Consider the following 19,676-nt stretch of genomic DNA (forward strand, 5'->3'; position numbering starts at 1 on the left):
CCCATTTAACCTGCATGTTCTGATGAGCGTACCAGTAAGAGAGAATCCTCACGATGTATTGAGGAACTCCCCGTCTCTTCAGTTTATCAAAAAGTTTTCTGTGGTTCACTCGATCAAAAGCCTGTTGAAATCACCCAATTCTTTGAATCTTTGGGCTGAAGGAAGGACAATACTCGGTGTATATATGCTCAATCAACAATCATTTATTTCCATACAATTCAACAGTCAGAGCATTACAACGTCCGGACGGGAGAGATGCTACCAGAGGGTCAGGCACATGTCTCAAAATGGTGACGGGTTGCTCAGCTTTTTATAGTCTCTAGTGGCCCCCATCTAGTCGTAAAAGCCAAAACATCACATTCTTTCTCTGTTACAGCGCCTAAGTTATGACCTCGGCAGTTGTTTCTCTGCTTTCTGTAAGGTGGGGGTGTGGAATGTGGTCTATCTATCTCCCCTGTCTTTAGACACAGAGTCTCCTGCTTACAACCTTCTCTTCATGATTCAACAATTAAGCATGTCAAGAAAACAGTGTAACACATTCCCAGCAGATCAAGGATACAGAGTGATGCACATTTATCTAATGAACTAATATGTGAATATGTTCTGTTAACTCAAAAGTATAATGAGAACTAAACTACATACAGCTCACACACTCTATGTTAAAGGGTATAACATGATCTACAGCAGTTAACATAATTCAACTATTTTGATTACATATATAAGGTAACATATAATAACAGAATAATCTAACAAGCCTTAAAGGCATCAATGAAACACATGAGGACAGATGAATTTTTAGCCCTATACAAACTGACTATTTCCTTGAGTGCATATATGCACATGTCAGTGCCATGCTTTGGTTTGAAGCCAAACTGATTATCCAGAGAAGAGATGAACACACTCACTCTGTCAAACAAGATTCTTTCTAACACCTTAGATAAAATACTGGCTAGTGCAATTGGCCTGTAATTATCCAAACAGCTCACTTTTGCAGCTTTGTCTTTCATAACTGGTACCAGTAAAATACACAGCATTGAGTCTGGTAATATGCCATGAATCATAAACCCAGTGAAACAGAGTGCTAAAAGAGGAGCTAGCCTTAAACTAGCATGTTTTAAATGTTCTGCAGTGATGTGATCCAAACCAGAGGATTTATTATCAGACAACCTATGAATGGCTTCATATACTTCATGTGTCCTTACACTTATTGTGTCATTACTCATGTCAAGATTGTCCTCATATGGATCACTTTTTATGCAGTTAAACAACGCACTGTAATGCTGTCTCCATAATGCTGCAATGTTATCTGCCCCAGAAACACCTTCAACAGTTGATGGTAGAGATGGTTTACAGTTATTAAGAGCTTTCACCTCTTTCCAAAAATCTGCCATATTATTACACAACATTTTCCTGGCCAAAGAATCTGCTCTCAGCATTTGCTCATTTTTAGTTATAAAGCGAACAGCGTACTTATATCTGGCATTCGCACATTTTTTCTGTTCAAATTCTGGGCCTTGTTTAGGTCTTCCAGCCATGGCCCAACATTTATAAGCTATGCGAGCTTCATCGTGGTACATGGATACTAGGGCTGCCACAAACGATTATTTTGATAGTCGACTAGTCACCGATTATTTTTGCAATTAGTCGACTAATCAGATCATCATCCATTGGACATAAAACGTTCAGCTTATTGCACCAGCAGCATCTGCTCATATATAACTATCATTAGCTTACAGCTTTAAGTGTTTAAGGTATGTGCTAACTAAAAATAAAGACAAGATGATAGTTTATTAAATTTTAATGAAATTTGCAGATTGTTTCGGTGAAGTTTAATAAACTCCTTGCTATCTAAAATACAGTGGGGCAAAAAAGTATTTAGTCAGCCACCGATTGTGCAAGTTCCCCCACCTAAAATGATGACAGAGGTCAGTAATTTGCACCAGAGGTACACTTCAACTGTGAGAGACAGAATGTGAAAAAAAAATCCATGAATCCACATGGTAGGATTTGTAAAGAATTTATTCGTAAATCAGGGTGGAAAATAAGTATTTGGTCAATAACAAAAATACAACTCAATACTTTGTAACATAACCTTTGTTGGCAATAACAGAGGTCAAACGTTTACTATAGGTCTTTACCAGGTTTGCACACACAGTAGCTGGTATTTTGGCCCATTCCTCCATGCAGATCTTCTCGAGAGCAGTGATGTTTTGGGGCTGTCGCCGAGCAACACGGACTTTCAACTCCCGCCACAGATTTTCTATGGGGTTGAGGTCTGGAGACTGGCTAGGCCACTCCAGGACTTTCAAATGCTTCTTACGGAGCCACTCCTTTGTTGCCCGGGCCGTGTGTTTTGGATCATTGTCATGTTGGGAGACTCAGCCTCGTTTCATCTTCAAAGTTCTCACTGATGGAAGGAGGTTTTGGCTCAAAATCCCACGATACATGGCCCCATTCATTCTGTCCTTAACACGGATCAGTCGTCCTGTCCCCTTGGCAGAAAAACAGCCCCATAGCATGATGTTTCCACCCCCATGCTTCACAGTAGGTATGGTGTTCTTGGGATGCAACTCAGTATTCTTCTTCCTCCAAACACGACGAGTTGAGTTTATACCAAAAAGTTCTACTTTGGTTTCATCTGACCACATGACATTCTCCCAATCCTCTGCTGTATCATCCATGTGCTCTCTGGCAAACTTCAGACGGGCCTGGACATGCACTGGCTTCAGCAGCGGAACACGTCTGGCACTGCGGGATTTGATTCCCTGCCGTTGTAGTGTGTTACTGATGGTGACCTTTGTTACTTTGGTCCCAGCTCTCTGCAGGTCATTCACCAGATCCCCCCGTGTGGTTCTGGGATCTTTGCTCACCGTTCTCATGATCATTTTGACCCCACGGGATGAGATCTTGCGTGGAGCCCCAGATCGAGGGAGATTATCAGTGGTCTTGTATGTCTTCCATTTTCTGATGATTGCTCCCACAGTTGATTTTTTCACACCAAGCTGCTTGCCTATTGTAGATTCACTCTTCCCAGTCTGGTGCAGGTCTACAATACTTTTCCTGGTGTCCTTCGAAAGCTCTTTGGTCTTGGCCATGGCGGAGTTTGGATTACTGACCTCTGTCATCATTTTAAGTGGGGGAACTTGCACAATCGGTGGCTGACTAAATACTTTTTTGCCCCACTGTATAACAAGACACCGGAGAATATTCTCGAGCATCTCACACTTCTGATGATCAGCTGTCAGCTTGACGTTTATTCAGCCATGTAAAAACTATAACTTTAATCTCAGCCAAACCGATTTACGCAGGAACAAATAAAATACTAAAATAAGCCAAACAATAACATTTTTAAGTTATCTAAGTGACTTATATATCATGTTTAACCTGAGCATCGAAAGACAGCGGTGTGTTTGAAAAGATCTGTCGGGAGTCCGGTGTTCTCACGGCTCTAGTGAGCCTAGCCCCCGGCTCGCTATCGAGCTAGTGGGTAACAGATGTCTCCGAAAACATCGGAGCGCTTTTGAAAATATGTGGTGTCTTGATAAACTGAGCAGATATTTGAGGTTTACACAGCTACATTCTCGCCTGAAAATATGATAAACGTTTATTTTGTGACTCAGAAAGAATAATAAGAGTAATATTAAAACTAACTAGCTACCGCCATTGTTGGAAACTGAGCTGGGCCGCGCTATGAATTCTGGGACACCGCTTCTTCTTCTTCGGGGTTTAACGGCAGCTGGCATCCTTGTATATGCAGTGCTGCCATCTTCTGTTTCAGTCCGTTATTACACTCTTAAATCCTACTACTTATTCCTGCGTCTTTTGTGATCCTACAAAGCTTCAAACGACACCTCGACTATTAAATTAGTCGTCGACGATTTTGATAGTCGACGTAATCGTGACTAGTCGACTAATTGTGGCAGCCCTAATGGATACATGTTCTTTCCAACCAGGTCTGATGTTAGGTTTCTTATGCTTATATTGTTTATCAAGCAGTGTACCACTTTCATGCAAAGCAGTCACTATATCATCATACATGGAGCAGAGTAAATGTTTATGCACAGCATTCTTACAGTTGACATCCTTGCACAAAATAGCTTCTTTGGGCAAAGAAGCTATTTTATCATAAGGAGGAAAAAATGAATTTGAATTCAAACTTATATCATGTAATAATTTAGTTATTTAAAATTTCATAGTTAAAAAAATATTTTTATCATAATGAATTGTGCTGTTTGTTTTATTTTTAGCTTATCAGTTCCTCATAAATAACAAGAAAGTGCACAGATTTCTGTCAAATAAGATAACAATGTCATTGCCTAGGCATGTCCACTAACTAGAAATAGTAGAACATGATTGATTAAATTAGATTAAATCCAAAATTCTCGACTGTTAATTTCCCAAAGATCGATAGCAAGTCAGCATTACAAACTGGTGATGATAAAAAAAACATTGACAATATAGTTCTCACCTCTGTCCCTGATGGCGTGGCCCCCGGTGAATCCACTTTACGTTTTTTTCGGGGTCCAATGGCGGCTAGTGCTGTAAGGTTGGCATCCCGCTGCCTCATCTGGGCCAGTTCCTGTTGTTGCATCTAGTGAAAACATAAGAAACAATCAGACCTTACTATGAACATAAGATTCACATCTAGTATTTCCACATTTTCACATGTTGTTCAGTTCTTCTAAGTCTTATGCACATAATAAATTTGCATCATGGCAGTGCATCCAGACACATTAGCTTAATGCTCCTCCCAAATGTACTTACTGTTGTTGTACTTGTTGTTCTTTCATAATGCTGAGAGATCGTTTTTTTATACTTCTTATGATATTCAAGATTCCTTTTCTTGAATATCATAAGAAGTATAAAATAACAGATCTCTCATCAATATCACTGTATTGTTTTAAATGTCACTCTCAATGTTGACATATTCCTAATTTAACTGGGCTTCTTCATTGACAATAAATGTTGAACTCGATCTCGAACTCTGAAATTAAACTTTTTACTTGTGCATACTGATGGAGCAAAACTTCAAAATATCACCATCTCCCTGTGATGAACCCAAAACCAAATAAAGGGGCACCATAGCAGTTACATATAGCCAGCCAGTAATACTAACCCCCAAACTGCAATTTGCAATCAGAGGCTCAAAAAAACAACAACAACTGTCAGGCATATAAGATTAAGATCAAATGTAAGAATAAGAATTAAAGGAGACTGCAAAAAAAAAAAAAAAAAACAAGATTTCTTGAACTGTATAAGTAGAATTTCCTGAGCAAAACAAAATGGTAGACTGTTCTCAGCCATTAACCGAGCTCCTCTCAAAGACTATGTGTGTGTAGTCACATGGTTCTGAGGATGTGTGGGGGTTGCGGGGAGGCACTGCCCAAGGTAATGTCATGCCTACCCTCAGGGTTGAGGGGGAATCCAGCATTGCTGGGAGCTGCCCTTTATATTGGGTGGAGGTGTGAGGGCCTGGGGCCACGGTACAGAGGGTGTCAGCACTCCCTTCAACATTCAAACAAAGTATACAGACACACAACACACACACACACACATGCCTATCAATCTTGGCCACAGCACAGGGAATGCCTACCCACCAGCTTGCCTGCGTGTCTGCCCGCTGGGGGAGTGAGGCCTGGGTTGAAGCGTACAGGGACAATCAATGTGCGCCTTGATGTCTTTCATGTTCTTTTATGTTATCTCTCAGCATGTGTTCGCTGGGCACTGGTGTTTGCGTGAGGCATGTATGTTGTCTGATCAGGGGAAAATTTCATGTTACTTTCAGATGGCGCTCTGTAAAAGGTTGCTTTGGTGTACAAAGTCTGATCTTAAATGTGCATGCAGTTGCTTCTGATTTTTTCCTAAAATCCCGCTGGCAAGGCATGCCCTTTAGGGTGTTGCCACTTCACATTTAGCACGGCGGAATGTTGAAAGATTCAAACACGCTGACAACACAAAGTAGGGGGAATAATAGCAGCAGTACCAACCAGCTCAATGAATAAACTACATTTATTTATTCCTTTTACATTGGATAGTGGTCAAAATAAAGATTTTGACTAATAGTAACAATTTGGACAAATGTTGAGTCAGGCTCTTAAAGTCATGCAAATGTATACAGGCATTAGAATAGAGTCACACACTAGGGATTGTGGCTGGATATGGCAAACAGAGTGGATATGATTTTTGCCCCTGTCTACATGGAAAAGGCTGCATTAATATTATCACTGTTATCCTTATTAGGCTTTGCCACAAACAACAGACAAACCTCTTCAGGCCTGACCTTAAAGAATCCCACTGAAAAGTGAGCCGTGACAGAGCATAGAGAGTGAGAGAGCGAGAGACAGAAAGAGAGTGAGTGAGGTCCGCTATCTCACTGATGGCACCAGGATGCCGGCAACTCTGGCTGGCAGTTGGCACCAGGCATGGGCTCCCAGCGCCCACAGCAACTGCCTGCATTTTCAGATTTATGACTGTATGATGAATGTAGACTTCATTTTACCATCTGCAACCCTCCAGTCTGCGTTTCCCGTCAGTAAAGTGGCCGCCGTGACAGTGGGAGACTTATTTCTGATTTCAATCTGGTGCCATTATGCAGAGTCTACCTTCCTTTGTTGACTGCCAGTGGATACAAGCCAGAGTTGAGTAGGGCTGGGGCAGACTTGCTTTGCCTTACAACTTTCTCTGGCTACCCTTAAATGTTTACATATGTATGCTCATATGGTCACACAGAGGTGTACAAATGCTATGAACTCCCCTTTTGTAAACCTTTCTTGATTGTCTGTTGTATGTTATATGTAGCACCATGGCCTGCAAGGAACATTGTCCTGTTTCACTGTGTACTGTACCACTGCACGTTTGGAATGACAGTAAAACCGCTTGACTTAAAATGGTAGCAGCAAAAATATTTACCTTTTCCAAGATCCAGTAATAAGGTTCTGACACCATACTGTTAAATACACCGTCAGTCTCTTCTAGTATGTTTTTACAAACAGAGCTATTCATCTTTCCTAATGATGTTCCTGAAAAAGATTTTACAGACTGACAATGCTGATGATTTATTTTTTATTTTTTTGCAGGAGGACATCTTTTCACATTCTTTAATCTTGTAGAAATACAAAAAAAGCAGAACCGTGACTTCTAAGTGCAATAATCGCTCTGAACCTTCTGGAGTACGCTGTCAGCACTGTTAAGCGATAGGTACAATCATTGCCAAAAACTGCAAAGGTCACCATTGGAATTCTTCCCGGACTGGGAAAATAACCAGCTGACAAGATGCATACATTTGCCAAGTCCGATCAATGGTACCACATAAATATCTGCTGTTCTGAAGTCACTTAAATACCAGTGCTTCCAGTCTGCCGGTATGCCCTTTGTAGGCAAGGAAATGGGACTTGTAAAGTCAAATTATTAGCAAAGGTCAGGAGATGTAGAACATTTCTGAGATAACCCAGAAAATCAATCTACAGCTTTGCTATGAGATTTAAGTTTATATACGCGCAGGTGGCAATTATAAAGTAAGGTAAAACAGTTAATGAGAATATTACAATTGTTCTAATTAAACTGTTCCTTTGCTTTTGTAAATGTAAATTATGACTACTGGATTTAAATAGCTTTTTAAAATGATTTATTATAACATTGTACTGCAGATTAAGTTCCCAGGATAAGAAGAAACCTGTTGTATAAGCATGTTTAAAATTTATGAAGTTCACGTATTTTATTACTCATATTTTTAATAGCAAAAAATAGGAAAATCCTCTTGATTTGATCTGTGATCAACTGTACTGTTTTTTGTTCTTTTCAGTCACCTGCTTCCCAACATCATGAATTATTTACAAGTTAACTCGAGCTCTGCGCCCTTAATAGATTCGTTAAAGTATCTGTCAAGACGTAAGTAAGAAATAACATGGGTTTTTCTTATCACAGAAGAAAGAGCAGTATGCCCCCTTATGATGCAAAAATGTCTAAAATACAGAAAGAACCTTAGAGCGGTCTGACACGCTTGGAGTGAAGAGGAGGATAAGCTGTAGGAGCCATGATGGCCAACCTGCCGTTTTCCATCTCTGCTGTTTTTAACAAAGTCTTTTCTCTCCTCTCCCCCTGCTCCTGGCCTGGGGGACTGCTTGCGGCCCTCCAGACGCTTACAGACAGATGTCCTTGCTAGAGCAGAACATGCTCTGCTTGACGTCACAAGCAGCTACAGGGCTATGAAGGAAGCTAAAGGGCTGTTCGCCCTGCAAAGCCCACAATATAGTGTATAAGGAAGATCATGGGTTTTTGGGTTTTCAGTTAGTGTCTGTCCTAACACCCCCTCCAAACACCCCTCAAAAGCTTTGATCCAATACAACAAAGCAGGCAGCTTTTTACTATATAGACAAAGCATATGTTGTATTTGGTGAATGTCTTTCTTGGACCCAAGGCCCCTGGTGCAAACATTTTTTAAACAGTGATGGGTACAAACTTCGCTGTTTTGCAGTTTCTACATTCATTCTTTATCTTCTAATAGTGTAGCAGGGGCGGAGCCAGACATTTGAAACACCCGGGGCTTAGCCCAAAAGGGTCATATGCATGTGGGATTTTTTTTTTCCCTGTGGGGCGGGTAGAAATGACTGAAAGATTAATTGGCTCTGTTTTGAGTTTTGTTCAAAAAAGAATGACTTCATATAGGGAAAAATATATATCACATGTGCAGGACACCTTAAACTAGTTTTTTAATTAAGCAGCAAGGCAGAACAAAATCAGGGCTGTATCAAGAGATACATGAGGACCTATGATACGGTGATACTTTTGGCAAACGACCATTTGACTAACATGTGTGTCTCACCTGCTCTTGTTCATCTCTGTTCTGTCCTCATTCTCCTCTCTCTCCCTCTCTGTTCCTCTCTCTCTCTCTTTGTGCTGACAATCATCAAATATACAGATATTTACAAACTCTTCAGATAAAAACACAAACACTTTTTTAATTGTAACATCAAATCAGACTAAATGTTTATTTTTTTTTAGATTGATAAATATAAAAAACATATTTGTTAACTTTAAGAGTAAATAGAGAAACTATCTGTATTTCTTAATTGCAAATGGCACCAAATTGTATTCATAATTGAGCCACACTTATGGAGCTCCACAGTTCTGTTTCTGGTGTTTGGTTGACATCTCTTGATGTTCCCATGTCACAGAAACAGGCTCTGTGTTTTGCCTTATATGCATCCACAGCTGTGCCACTAATTTACTGACATGGACTCTACTAACCTATCAGAAGCTTCTTCAGCTCAGAATGGAATCGTCTGGAGTTTCTTATTAATTAACAATAAACTTAGTGTATATGTACTCCTAAATTTGATGAAAGTGATAAAAAACAGAAAGCTCTGTCTCTTTATTCTGACATTTAACTAATTCAAAAGATATTTCAATATTTATCTAAAACAAAAGTTTACTCTAAATTGATGTTGTACAGTAAATTTTTTTATGTTTTATCTCTAAAGTGTATGTAAATATCTGGTTACAGATGTGAATATCCTGCTGTGTAGCCTACTGAAATATATAAAATAACATTTACCTGAGTTTTTTCTTTGAAAGAACCCTCTAATGTCCATTCTTATATTTCAGTACATAACTGAAACCGAATTAGTCGGGGAGGGTAAGAACTGAAAATATGAAATAAACACACGTAAGCTAAGACTCTCTAAAAAAAATAGCATTTGTTCGGCTTTTCATTTCGCCATTTGTTGATTCACTTGAAGAGCAAGTAACGTAATATTGGTCAAGTGATCATTTTGATATCAATCTTTCGTGATGCACCGTCATATTTACATTATTTGTACGGTACGAATGATTTGCTTTGGTACCTGGTCAAACTTAAGCTCTCCTTAGTATGGCTGGCGGTCCGTCTGTCCAACAGCGCACTCACGGGCAGCAGCTGCCCCGCCCCCTCGCTCAGTCGCTTAGTGCCTGAGCTCGGATCATACCAATATCAGGGGGGATTCACGCACAGTCGTAAATTCCCACAGTGTGCACTATGTGCTTCGAATATTGTGTGTACTTTTTGTTTTATACAGTTGTCAGCCAGGCATCTAACTATGAAAAAATTACACTCCAAAATACCCCGGGCTTCTGACAAAACAACCCGGGCTTAAGCCCAGTAAGCCACCCCCACGCTCCGCCCCTGTAGTGTAGAAAAGTTTGAGAGACAAAAATGTACCAAAATACTACAACCACAGCATATTGTCTTTTGCTCTTTTAAACTACCCAGTCTCAATAAATTTAAAGTGTATCACTTTTTTCTTAAAATACAGCCAAATTGCCAGCATTAAAAATAAGTCATCTGATGCTGACTACATAAAAAGTGTTAAATTAATGATAACAGTAGTCAATGCCAGCAGTTTAAGAGAAAGGCAGGAAGGCTTTAACTGGCAGTGTGTCAACTCACTAATTGTAAAAAGATAAAAAGTCTGCGCACGGATTTACAGAAACAGTCTATGGTCTGCCTCTAATACACTTGTGGATATATTATACAGCTTCAAGTACATTACGTCCAGAGGACCAGGATATAATCAAATGCATGCAAAATGTAGTTATAAAAAACTATATTTATTCTTTTTTAATGGAACCATAAGTAAACACAATAAGGTTTTAGTTTTTAGCTTCACTGGCAGTGTGGTTCCAGGGATTGCAGTGTCAGTCTTACACGACAATGTTAGATGAATTTCTAGAATTTGTAACATTCTGTTAGACTGTTATGTGACCTTGTGTAGATGACACTATTTTGTATTATTTATTAATGAAGTAATAATAAAATTAATATAAGGTTTAAAAAAAGTAATAACTTTTGATTGTTCATAAGAATGGTTTGGTATTTTGTAATATTTGCATGAAAGAAAAAAATCTCTGCTAAATCAATGCAGACATTATCACTGGGAAACTATTGCATGTCTATATGTAACTGTGCATAGCAGTGTAGGTCTGACAGACTGATGTTTATTTAGTATTTAATTATTAATAATTAATACAAAACAGAAAAAAGGATATGTGCACATTAAATATTTTTGATTATATTATATTCATTTCATATGAATGAATTAATCTGATGCAAAGGCAATGTCTTTTCTTTAGCATGAATTCGAATAATAGATTTTTTGTTTGTTTGGTTTCTTAATAAAGACTGCTTTTGAAATTCAGGTATTTGTAACATTGCGTGTTCATTTGTCTAAGTTTCCCACTAACATAAGAGTGTGTGTGTGTGTTGACATTTTATGTATGTTTTTTATGTATGTCTGTAATCCATGCAACTCATTCACCTGACACCCACATGGCCGACATTACGTGAACATCTGTGAGCCGCATCTTGAGGCCTTTCTTCATGTGAAGTGCCTGGCAGTTAGTTTGCTGCAGGCAGAGGGGCCATTTGCAGTAACCAATCAGGTTTCCCTTCTCCATCTGCACTCATACACTACAGAGAGACGAGTTGAGCCACGACCTGCTAATGTAGGCAAGTGTGGATAGAGACATGTTTGGCTTCATTAGACAAACTGAACTGCAAATAGGAGAACACCGCAAAATATTTTGTATTATTATTATAGTGAATTTATATTTAAAGATTTATAATATTTATAACGCTTAAAGTTAAACTATGCGATATTCAGTGTGCATTACTAATATGTTCTGACACATTATATACGGCACTTAAAACTTTGGATTTGCAAAGATACTAGTCTTTCTGAATAGATAGGCAATAGATAATTTAGACAGATATAATAGATAATAAATCACCCAAAGTTAAAAATGTAATAACAAAGCGACATAAACTGTTTTGAAATTCAGTTTCATCATAAATTCTTTGCACATAAATTGTGATTGTGGTATTTTACCTATGGAGCAAAATGTGCAAGATCTAATAGTCTTAGCGCAGTGTGTTCCTTTTCCTCTGAAGTTGAGTATGTCTGAAGTCCTTCCAGGGCGAAGGACCAATTATTTAGAGCCCTCAGTTGTCCCTGGAGCTAAGGTCATTATGTGAGTGTCACTATCACAGCCCTGTGGTTCTTCTTCATATGCAACTTATTTGCAGGAATTAAAATGTATAAAGGGACACTGCATGAAATACATGAATAAATTGAATATGTCTTACAGACTTCGTGCCTTTACTTTGGAGTAAGTAATGCTTCTATAAATAATAACATTTGCACGACACATTTTGCCAAGGAACGGTGTTTAATGAAGGAGCCAGAAATCAGTGTTAAGCAGATTCTGACAGTGTTACACCGGAGCGACAGGGAAAGAGGAGTGATCATTAAAAATACTGCTTATCTAAGGGAAAATTTCCTACTTTAAATGTTCTCTCGCTTTGTCTCGTTCTATGCTGCTGTGCTTCGTCTAGCAATCTTCTCTCTCCCTGTCTTGCTCTCTTTTTTTAACATTTAGATTTGCCGCTCGTCACCTTCTATTGATCACGCCTCATTTGCATCCAGGAAAAGATGAGAACTCAGATATTCACACTCTGAGAGAGGACGATCTCAATGATTTATTCATTTCCAAATCAAAAAAAGGAGTGAAAGGAAGGTAGATGAGAAGGGGAATCTTCATAGGCAGCAGGCGACTAGGAGGCTCTGAGGCTGGGCTCTTCTTCCCCACACCGCCCCTAGGCACATGGTGTGCAAGTCCTCCTAATTAACAAGGTGAATCATGCTGCCGCTCTCTAATTAGCCAACATGACAATCTAATGGAAACATGCAGGCCGAGCTGGCACACTTAGCATCACCTCTCAAAGACCCCCGCTACTGTCCTTCCCATAAGATTTCCACAAAAATGACTCTTTAGATTTTAAATGAGAAAAAAGAGAAAGGTGGGGCACAGCAGTTCAGGGAAGTGTATTTTTGGGAAAGGTCAGGAGGGAGAAGGTAGTTGATGTGGGCAAGCTATTTTTTCCCCTCTCCTATCCTCTGTGTGCGGTGTTTGTTGCCTAATTGAAACATGTCCTGCCTCCTGCTTCCCTCTCACTTATATCCCAGGCAAAGGAGGCTGGCACCTCGCCACCAGCATAGCTCAGCATAGCTCAGCATGCCCAATTCCCTTGTCGCTTGAGTCCCAAGGAGTGCTCCGGCGCACAAAGAGAAAAGTGAACCTACAGGCTTGTACAGCAACTAGACGAGTCGCTATCTCCCTCTGAGGCAAAAAAAAATCTCCTTTTTTTGTTGTTTTCCTTCTCATTACAGCACTTTGTAATATTCGAAAACACACAGGAACACCAAAGGTACTTTTAAAGCCTGTTTCTATTTTTTTTTTTTTTTTCATGTAATATGTCTTGAGGTGAAGAAAAAAAACTGAAGTTGGAACTACAGACAACAAAGCAACAAATAAAAAATAAGGTTACAGTGTACTATTAAGTAGCCTGCATATCTGGAGGACCTACAAAACAGACCTTTCTTATGTGATAAATAAATTATCCATCTTAACCTGTTTCGTGATCTTTCAGAAAAATAATTGAAATCAAGTTGAAAACATATTAGATTAAAAGCACTCTTGTTAAATTTTTTTTTTTTTTAGAAAAATGATTTTTTTTAAAGAACCTAATATATAAAATATACTCAAGAAGCACACATGCATGTTCCTGTAACCATGATTGTGCAAGTTGACCACGATGGCTGCTGCTCAAGTGAAATGAATGTATTGTGTATCTGTAAGGCTAGAAGACAAGAATATAATAACTATGAATTGGGACACACATAACAGCAGGAATTCTCTTTGAAAGTCAGCATGGAGAGGGAGCAAATGTGGAGGAGGGTAGCAGGCTTTTGCCCTGGGGCCTACCTAATGGGGGACAGCGCTCCTTTGAGCAGAGCAGTTTGAGGAGGGCCAGAGGATGAGAGCCTATGAACTCGGAGATATAACTGGCCTAATAAAAAGCAAGGGGCTGTTACATCGTCTTCTGACAAAGTGTGAGGCTGCAGCTGATGGGGCTCATAGTGTGGGTGGATTCCAGTTTCGCCACGACCTGGTCACTTGTGGCGAAGGCAAGGCCAGTCAAACACATGTATATGTGTATTAAGGACTGGCTGAACAAACGGGTACGATCTAAATAACACAAAACATTAATGCAAACAGTTCTTGAGAATATAGGCAATATATGGGTAAAGTATATTCCTTTGAAAAAGGCTCTGCATATCTCACGTGAATAGTGGTCTAAGTGAATTCAGACTCTAACATATATGTTTGCACCTCAGGAAGGATATATACCTGCAGGCTTTTAATTGGAGCCATGCAAGGTTCAAAGTTGAGCAAGAGCAGAATTAATTTGGTAGAGGTTCAAGACATTTCAAGCAATGCTGCTGCGTCAAATGGGCAAAAAAAAAATCTCTCAATGCCTGAAGAAGAAAAAATATTTGAGGAAAATTATTCTAACAAAAACCTTTGAGATTCCCATTGGAGAGCTCTCGGTTTCACACAAGTCTTCTGGAATCACTCTAAGCTAGAAGTGGAGTGTTGCTGCAAGGGCATGGTAATGTGGAAGAATGGAAAAAGAATGAGAGGAGAGAAGAGGAGAGTAGAAGACCATGTACTCCCTTACGCTCCCTCCCACATCATCTAAAGGTCTGCCAGTGATTGGGCTGGCAGTGGGAGACAGACTGTGTTAACCATTTTTTAACCTTTATTTATCCAGGGAAGCTTGACTAAGCCCCCCGCTGCTTCTAAGAAACACCCTGTTACTAAATCTCACCACAGAGTTCTGCTGTGGAAACTAAAAGAATTTGAATCAAGTGCTGAAAATGTGCTGAATGTTCACTTTTAGTAGTTTCTTCTGTAGTTTTAGTGCTTTCTGCGGTGTTAATTTCCCTTTGTGCGTCTCTCGTCCTGCCTTGTATTTGCTTAAAACAGCAAGGATGATCATCTCACAAGGATCTCAATCCTCCTGCGCTTTTCGTTTTTTCCAACAGCACACAAGCTTCACGTCTGCAGTTGTCCAAGCATCTTAGCAAAAACACCTAAAATTAAGACCTCAGTGGCTTAAGTGTTAAACCATGAGCTCCCTCAACCTCCCAGCCAAACAGCTTTGACTAATGCCCCACTTATTTGTTTTTGTATTATTAACAACATCAACTGTCTAATAAAGGCATAAAATGCTGGGAAATCATTTTTAAGATGTATGTAGATCTCTTTTCAATTTAGAGAAGAATATAAGTCAATATCTAAGTCTTTTGTTTGTTTTTTTCTTTTTAGGAATTTTGAAACACTTGTTCGACTAAGGGTAAATCCAGATTCACTCTCTATGGGATATCACAGAACCTTGACACCTGTCTGAAAACATCCTCTATTCAGACCCTAAAGGACATGACTTGTGATGACAAATGTGAAGCACTTCCTGGAAAACATAGTTAAATTTGTTTTTATGCTATTCTATTATTCCTCCACAGGGTTGGACTTGCAAGCTACAAGTAGTGAGCCTGGCTGCCCTCAGAGCACAATTTTTTATTTCGTTTTTTTTTTTAAGTTCGCCATCATCATGTTTGAATAAGATCACAAAGCGGAAGCCGGAGAAGTCTTCCAATGCTGCTTATCTTTGCACACCAAGATTCAGGACAAGGTATGTCCAGTCTGGGGATAATGCACAATAGGAGAGCCAGCTGAGCATCAGACTGGTCCTCAGCTTCAGTATTTAATCCTGGAAAATGCATGTCATATTTCTCAAGATGTTGAGAAAAGTCTGAGTCCAACACTGAGGAGCTTTGGGATGAAGTCCTTGCTGGTAAGTGGGCTGACCACATGGAGTATATTGAGGGGTTATTTGACCCGGAGCCCTTTGAGAGTGCTAACCAGCCACAGTAGGAGATAGCCAGTTTATCAGAGGATGAAACCTGGTAGCAAAGCCCTGGCTCTCATCTCTTACTCTATATTGGGGAATGTGGATGACTTCGCGCTTACAGGAAGGGAGCCTCTTTAATAGCTTTCAAGTGTGTTGTGAACAATCAACTACTTGCTCCTTATGTAGCCATAATTCTTCTTTCTAAATAACATTTATTTTATAAAAGGCACTCATTGAAGCAGTGGTGTAAATGACAGAATTTTTCAGACTTTTTTCATTGCTTTTTGAAGACATTCTGTCAATTAAGTCTATTTCGCAAGTGGGTATTTCTGCCTATCATGTTGGGTCTGAAAGAATAAGGCTAGGTGGTTCTGCTCTTCTTAAATGGGTGTGCTGGCTGGTTAAATTGGAAATAAAGCTTTTTTAAGCTTTTTTTAAAGCTCATTTTAAAAACAGAAACATCGGTTTTGTGTTTTGCACACAAACTCGTCATTACAAACATATGTTTTTAACTCTCTATAATTGTTTTTGTTCAAGATAAGATTTTTATGGATATTTTTTGATATAAAACTCCACTGCTTCTCACTTCCACAAAGGTGGTGGGCAACCTCCATATTTTATTCTTGGATTGCCAAGATTACGTTATTTGCTGTTGGAGATTGTGGATTTTTATCCCCAGAAGTAAATCTCTATCTAAACAGCACTTTGGTGATGTGTTGTTTGAATTCTTGATTGTCAACATTTATTTCTTCATATTATAACTTCTTTTTTCTTTATTTATTTAAAAAATGTTAATAATGACTTGAATAAATATCAATTAACAAAAACTTAAGCATTCATAAATATAATAGCATAGTAAAGACTTTCTCAAAAGCTTACAGTCACAAAGGTCTTCCTTTACCTCACTCTCAGATAGCGCAATTTCGATCAAGGCTAATGCAGCGTCATAGATTCTGTTGAAAGGGATATAAACTTGCATCTTGCTGCAGTCTGTTGGTTATCATTGCAAACCTTATCTTTGGTTCCACCATGAGTATGTGACAGCTCACTAGGCGATATATCCTAACTGCACTACTGTCCTTGTAGCTCAGGTGAAGCACGAGGCTTCTCTGTGAGTCTTGAATCCATATCCAATATGTATTGTACTAGATTAACTAACTTAAAGAGAGGCACAAGGTACAGCAAATAATGGACCTGCTGTGGAACTGGGCTTGGTGAAGACAAACAACTGCAATGAACCCTTAGAAGTGATGTACATATGTACAGGTGTGGCCTCACATACAGATGGCACAGGTCATCTGACTTGATGCATGCTGTATCCCATAAAATATGTGCCTACACTGTTCTCTGCTTCAAGGAAAACAAGTTGCAAACAACATTTTTTAACAACATGTACTAGAACACATGTGGATCTGTCCATTTAAAACAAAACAAAACAAAACAAAAAACCTTTGTGACTCTATTAGAAACCTATGTAGGACATACACTAAAGAGTCACACTACACACCATTACAAGCCTACTTATGAAGCAATTGCCAAGTATGATCAGGTGGCACTTGAGTTATTAAATTTCTCCCCAATGCACCAGTTCAGGTAAAAATTACCTGTAGCTGCACAGCTGTAAAATCAATTTCATCCCAAGTCAGCTGGTATTATTATGATTATCATTTGTCCAATTTGAATCGTAGTGGAAGCTGAGTAGGTACTGCATAATGCTTTAGTGACAGTTTTTAATCAACTTATATGAACTGTGCCATATAGTGGAAATATTACTGTTCGTGGCTTTATTTGCTTTCGGGGTCGAACAAACTCAAACAGGAGCTTTTGGCCAGATTTTGGCCAGCTGTAGTAGCCAATTTGTCTTTTTTCTCTTCCCTCGTCTCTCTTGTCCTGTCCTCTCTCCACACCTCTTCTCCACTTCACTCGTTTCCTGCATCCACTTGTGCCTGCAGACGCGGTTGTGATGATGAATCTGTGGCTGCAGTGTGTCTGTGTTTCTGACATTGTGATGTATCTCCACTGGCCTTAACTCCCTCTCTATCTCGCCACTGCCCCCACCCTCAGTATTCTTTTCTCTCCATCTCTTTGTCTCTGTCTCTCTGTCTCCTCCTTTCTCTCTCTCTTCTCTCTCGCTTATTCTCTCACTTTCAATGATCAGGCATTGCTTGGCCCCCTGCCTCAGTGATGGAACAGACAGAACACACAGACCCACCAACAACAAAAACAAACAGGAACTGAGCTCCACGATTTGCCGATTGATTTTTACTGGGGGCATTTCTGAAATAGCCCATCTGACCTTTCGGCCAAATGGTAGTGAATAGAGGAAACAGAAGTGCTAAGCCTATCGCACACAAAACCTCTGCCAACAACTATCTGACCAGACTACACTGCTGGTGACAAGGTTGAGCTTCAGGTTGCTGGTTTATATACATAAGCACAATCACAGGATTAGCTACATCAATATACAAAACTAAAATCCTGCAGCTCAGCTGGAAACACCTAGAGCATAAGATGTTCATTACAACCCATACTGAATAGAACACTGTATTTCTTTTGTATTCTGGCATTCTTTTCTTTTCTTTTTTTTTTAGTGAAGCTAAGTCTGTCCTAAGGTTAGGGCTAGAGGTACAGATTGTTGCATAATTAAAAAGAGAAGGTTTTATCCCCTTAGAAACACAGGTCTAGTCTCTGTAAACTTAAGAACAAAGTGCCTAAATTATGAGGCAGTCTGAACAAAGTTAGTGTTCTGGCCAGCAGAAAGCTCGTGGACTGTTCAAAACAGAAATGGTTCATCAATTAGAGAGCATTTAATAAATGTCCCAGAAATCTGCTTATTAATTTCTAACATTTCTTTGCTACAAGTGAAAACTCTGGTCTAATCATGGCACTAATCAGGGTGTGATGCCCACTCGTCGGGTTGAAGGTAAGTGGGGTCCTCAGGCAAAGATACTATGTGGGGCAAAAAAAGACAGGTGCATGCTGGGAAGCTAAATATGGACAATCGGCAGAGACAATGCTGTGTAGTTAAAAACAATTAATTTCTTTGGCTTCAACAGGAGTCAAAAATGTTATCTCTGCTTTTTGTAAAACTTGGTCATAACACTGATAATGAATACATATTAAATATACATCCATCTATTTTCTTCTGCTTAACCAACCTATTAGCTGGGTGGGACACAAGGAGAACATGCAAAATCCAGAAAGGCCCCAAGTGGGCCACAACACCAGTGTCCCACCTATTACAATTCTTTAACACTTAAACTCCCAGAGAGCAGTTTAAATGAGGGTAAGATGACGCAGTTGTTTTATATATGTAACAAACTCTATAAGGTAAATGTGTGATTTTAAAAATGACTTAACTAGACATTCAGCCTGAGCATTTCAATTCATACAATTTATTTGCGAGTCATGGTTAACACCTGGCTGTCAGGCTCCAGCACTGATTCAGGTCTGCAAAAGTAGTTTCACAGCACAATGTACCTGCCTTTTTAAAAACAAATCATGCGCCAGCTCAATTTACATGCCAACACTTGGTTCGAGTATATAACACTCTGTAATTCCATCTCCCCAAAATGATGACTGTTTGGTGGTAGTGGTTGTGTGTGCGCGTGTGCATATGTGTTAGACTGTGTGTGTGTGTGTGTGTGTGTGTGTGTGTGTGTGTGTGTGTGTGTGTGTGTGTGTGTGTGTGTGTGTGTGATCAGGGAGAAGGGCTTAAAGAGAGTCGGCTCCTCTGCCCGTCGCCTGGAAGAGTAGCTCGGGCTCATTATCCTGATGAAATTTGCGCAGATGTGTGAGCTGCCGACAGACTCTGCAGTGACACAAACAGCCAGCTCTGTCCCCTTGAGCCAGTCAGGTGATGAAAACTGGAGAGGCACGGGGGCTGAGA

The 19,676-nt window shown here is 39.6% G+C and overlaps 1 protein-coding gene across 2 annotated transcripts in view; it reads right to left on the minus strand.

Annotated features, from left to right (window-relative positions):
* The window catches only part of LOC147338653 (transcription initiation factor TFIID subunit 4), a 107,937-nt gene that overhangs the window by 27,499 nt on the left and 60,762 nt on the right, over positions 1–19,676 (minus strand). For both annotated transcript variants that reach the window (XM_086259056.1, XM_086259140.1), the window contains one exon: positions 4,469–4,591. In XM_086259056.1, coding sequence (XP_086115182.1) covers positions 4,469–4,591 — 123 coding nt within the window. The remainder of the gene's footprint in view (positions 1–4,468; positions 4,592–19,676) is intronic.

The sequence above is a fragment of the Aulonocara sp. 'chitande type north' Nkhata Bay genome, linkage group LG1, assembly GCF_057382095.1.
Source record: "Aulonocara sp. 'chitande type north' Nkhata Bay isolate Kocher_YH1m ecotype deep benthic linkage group LG1, A_spYH_male_GT1.1, whole genome shotgun sequence".
Lineage (NCBI taxonomy): Eukaryota > Metazoa > Chordata > Actinopteri > Cichliformes > Cichlidae > Aulonocara > Aulonocara sp. 'chitande type north' Nkhata Bay.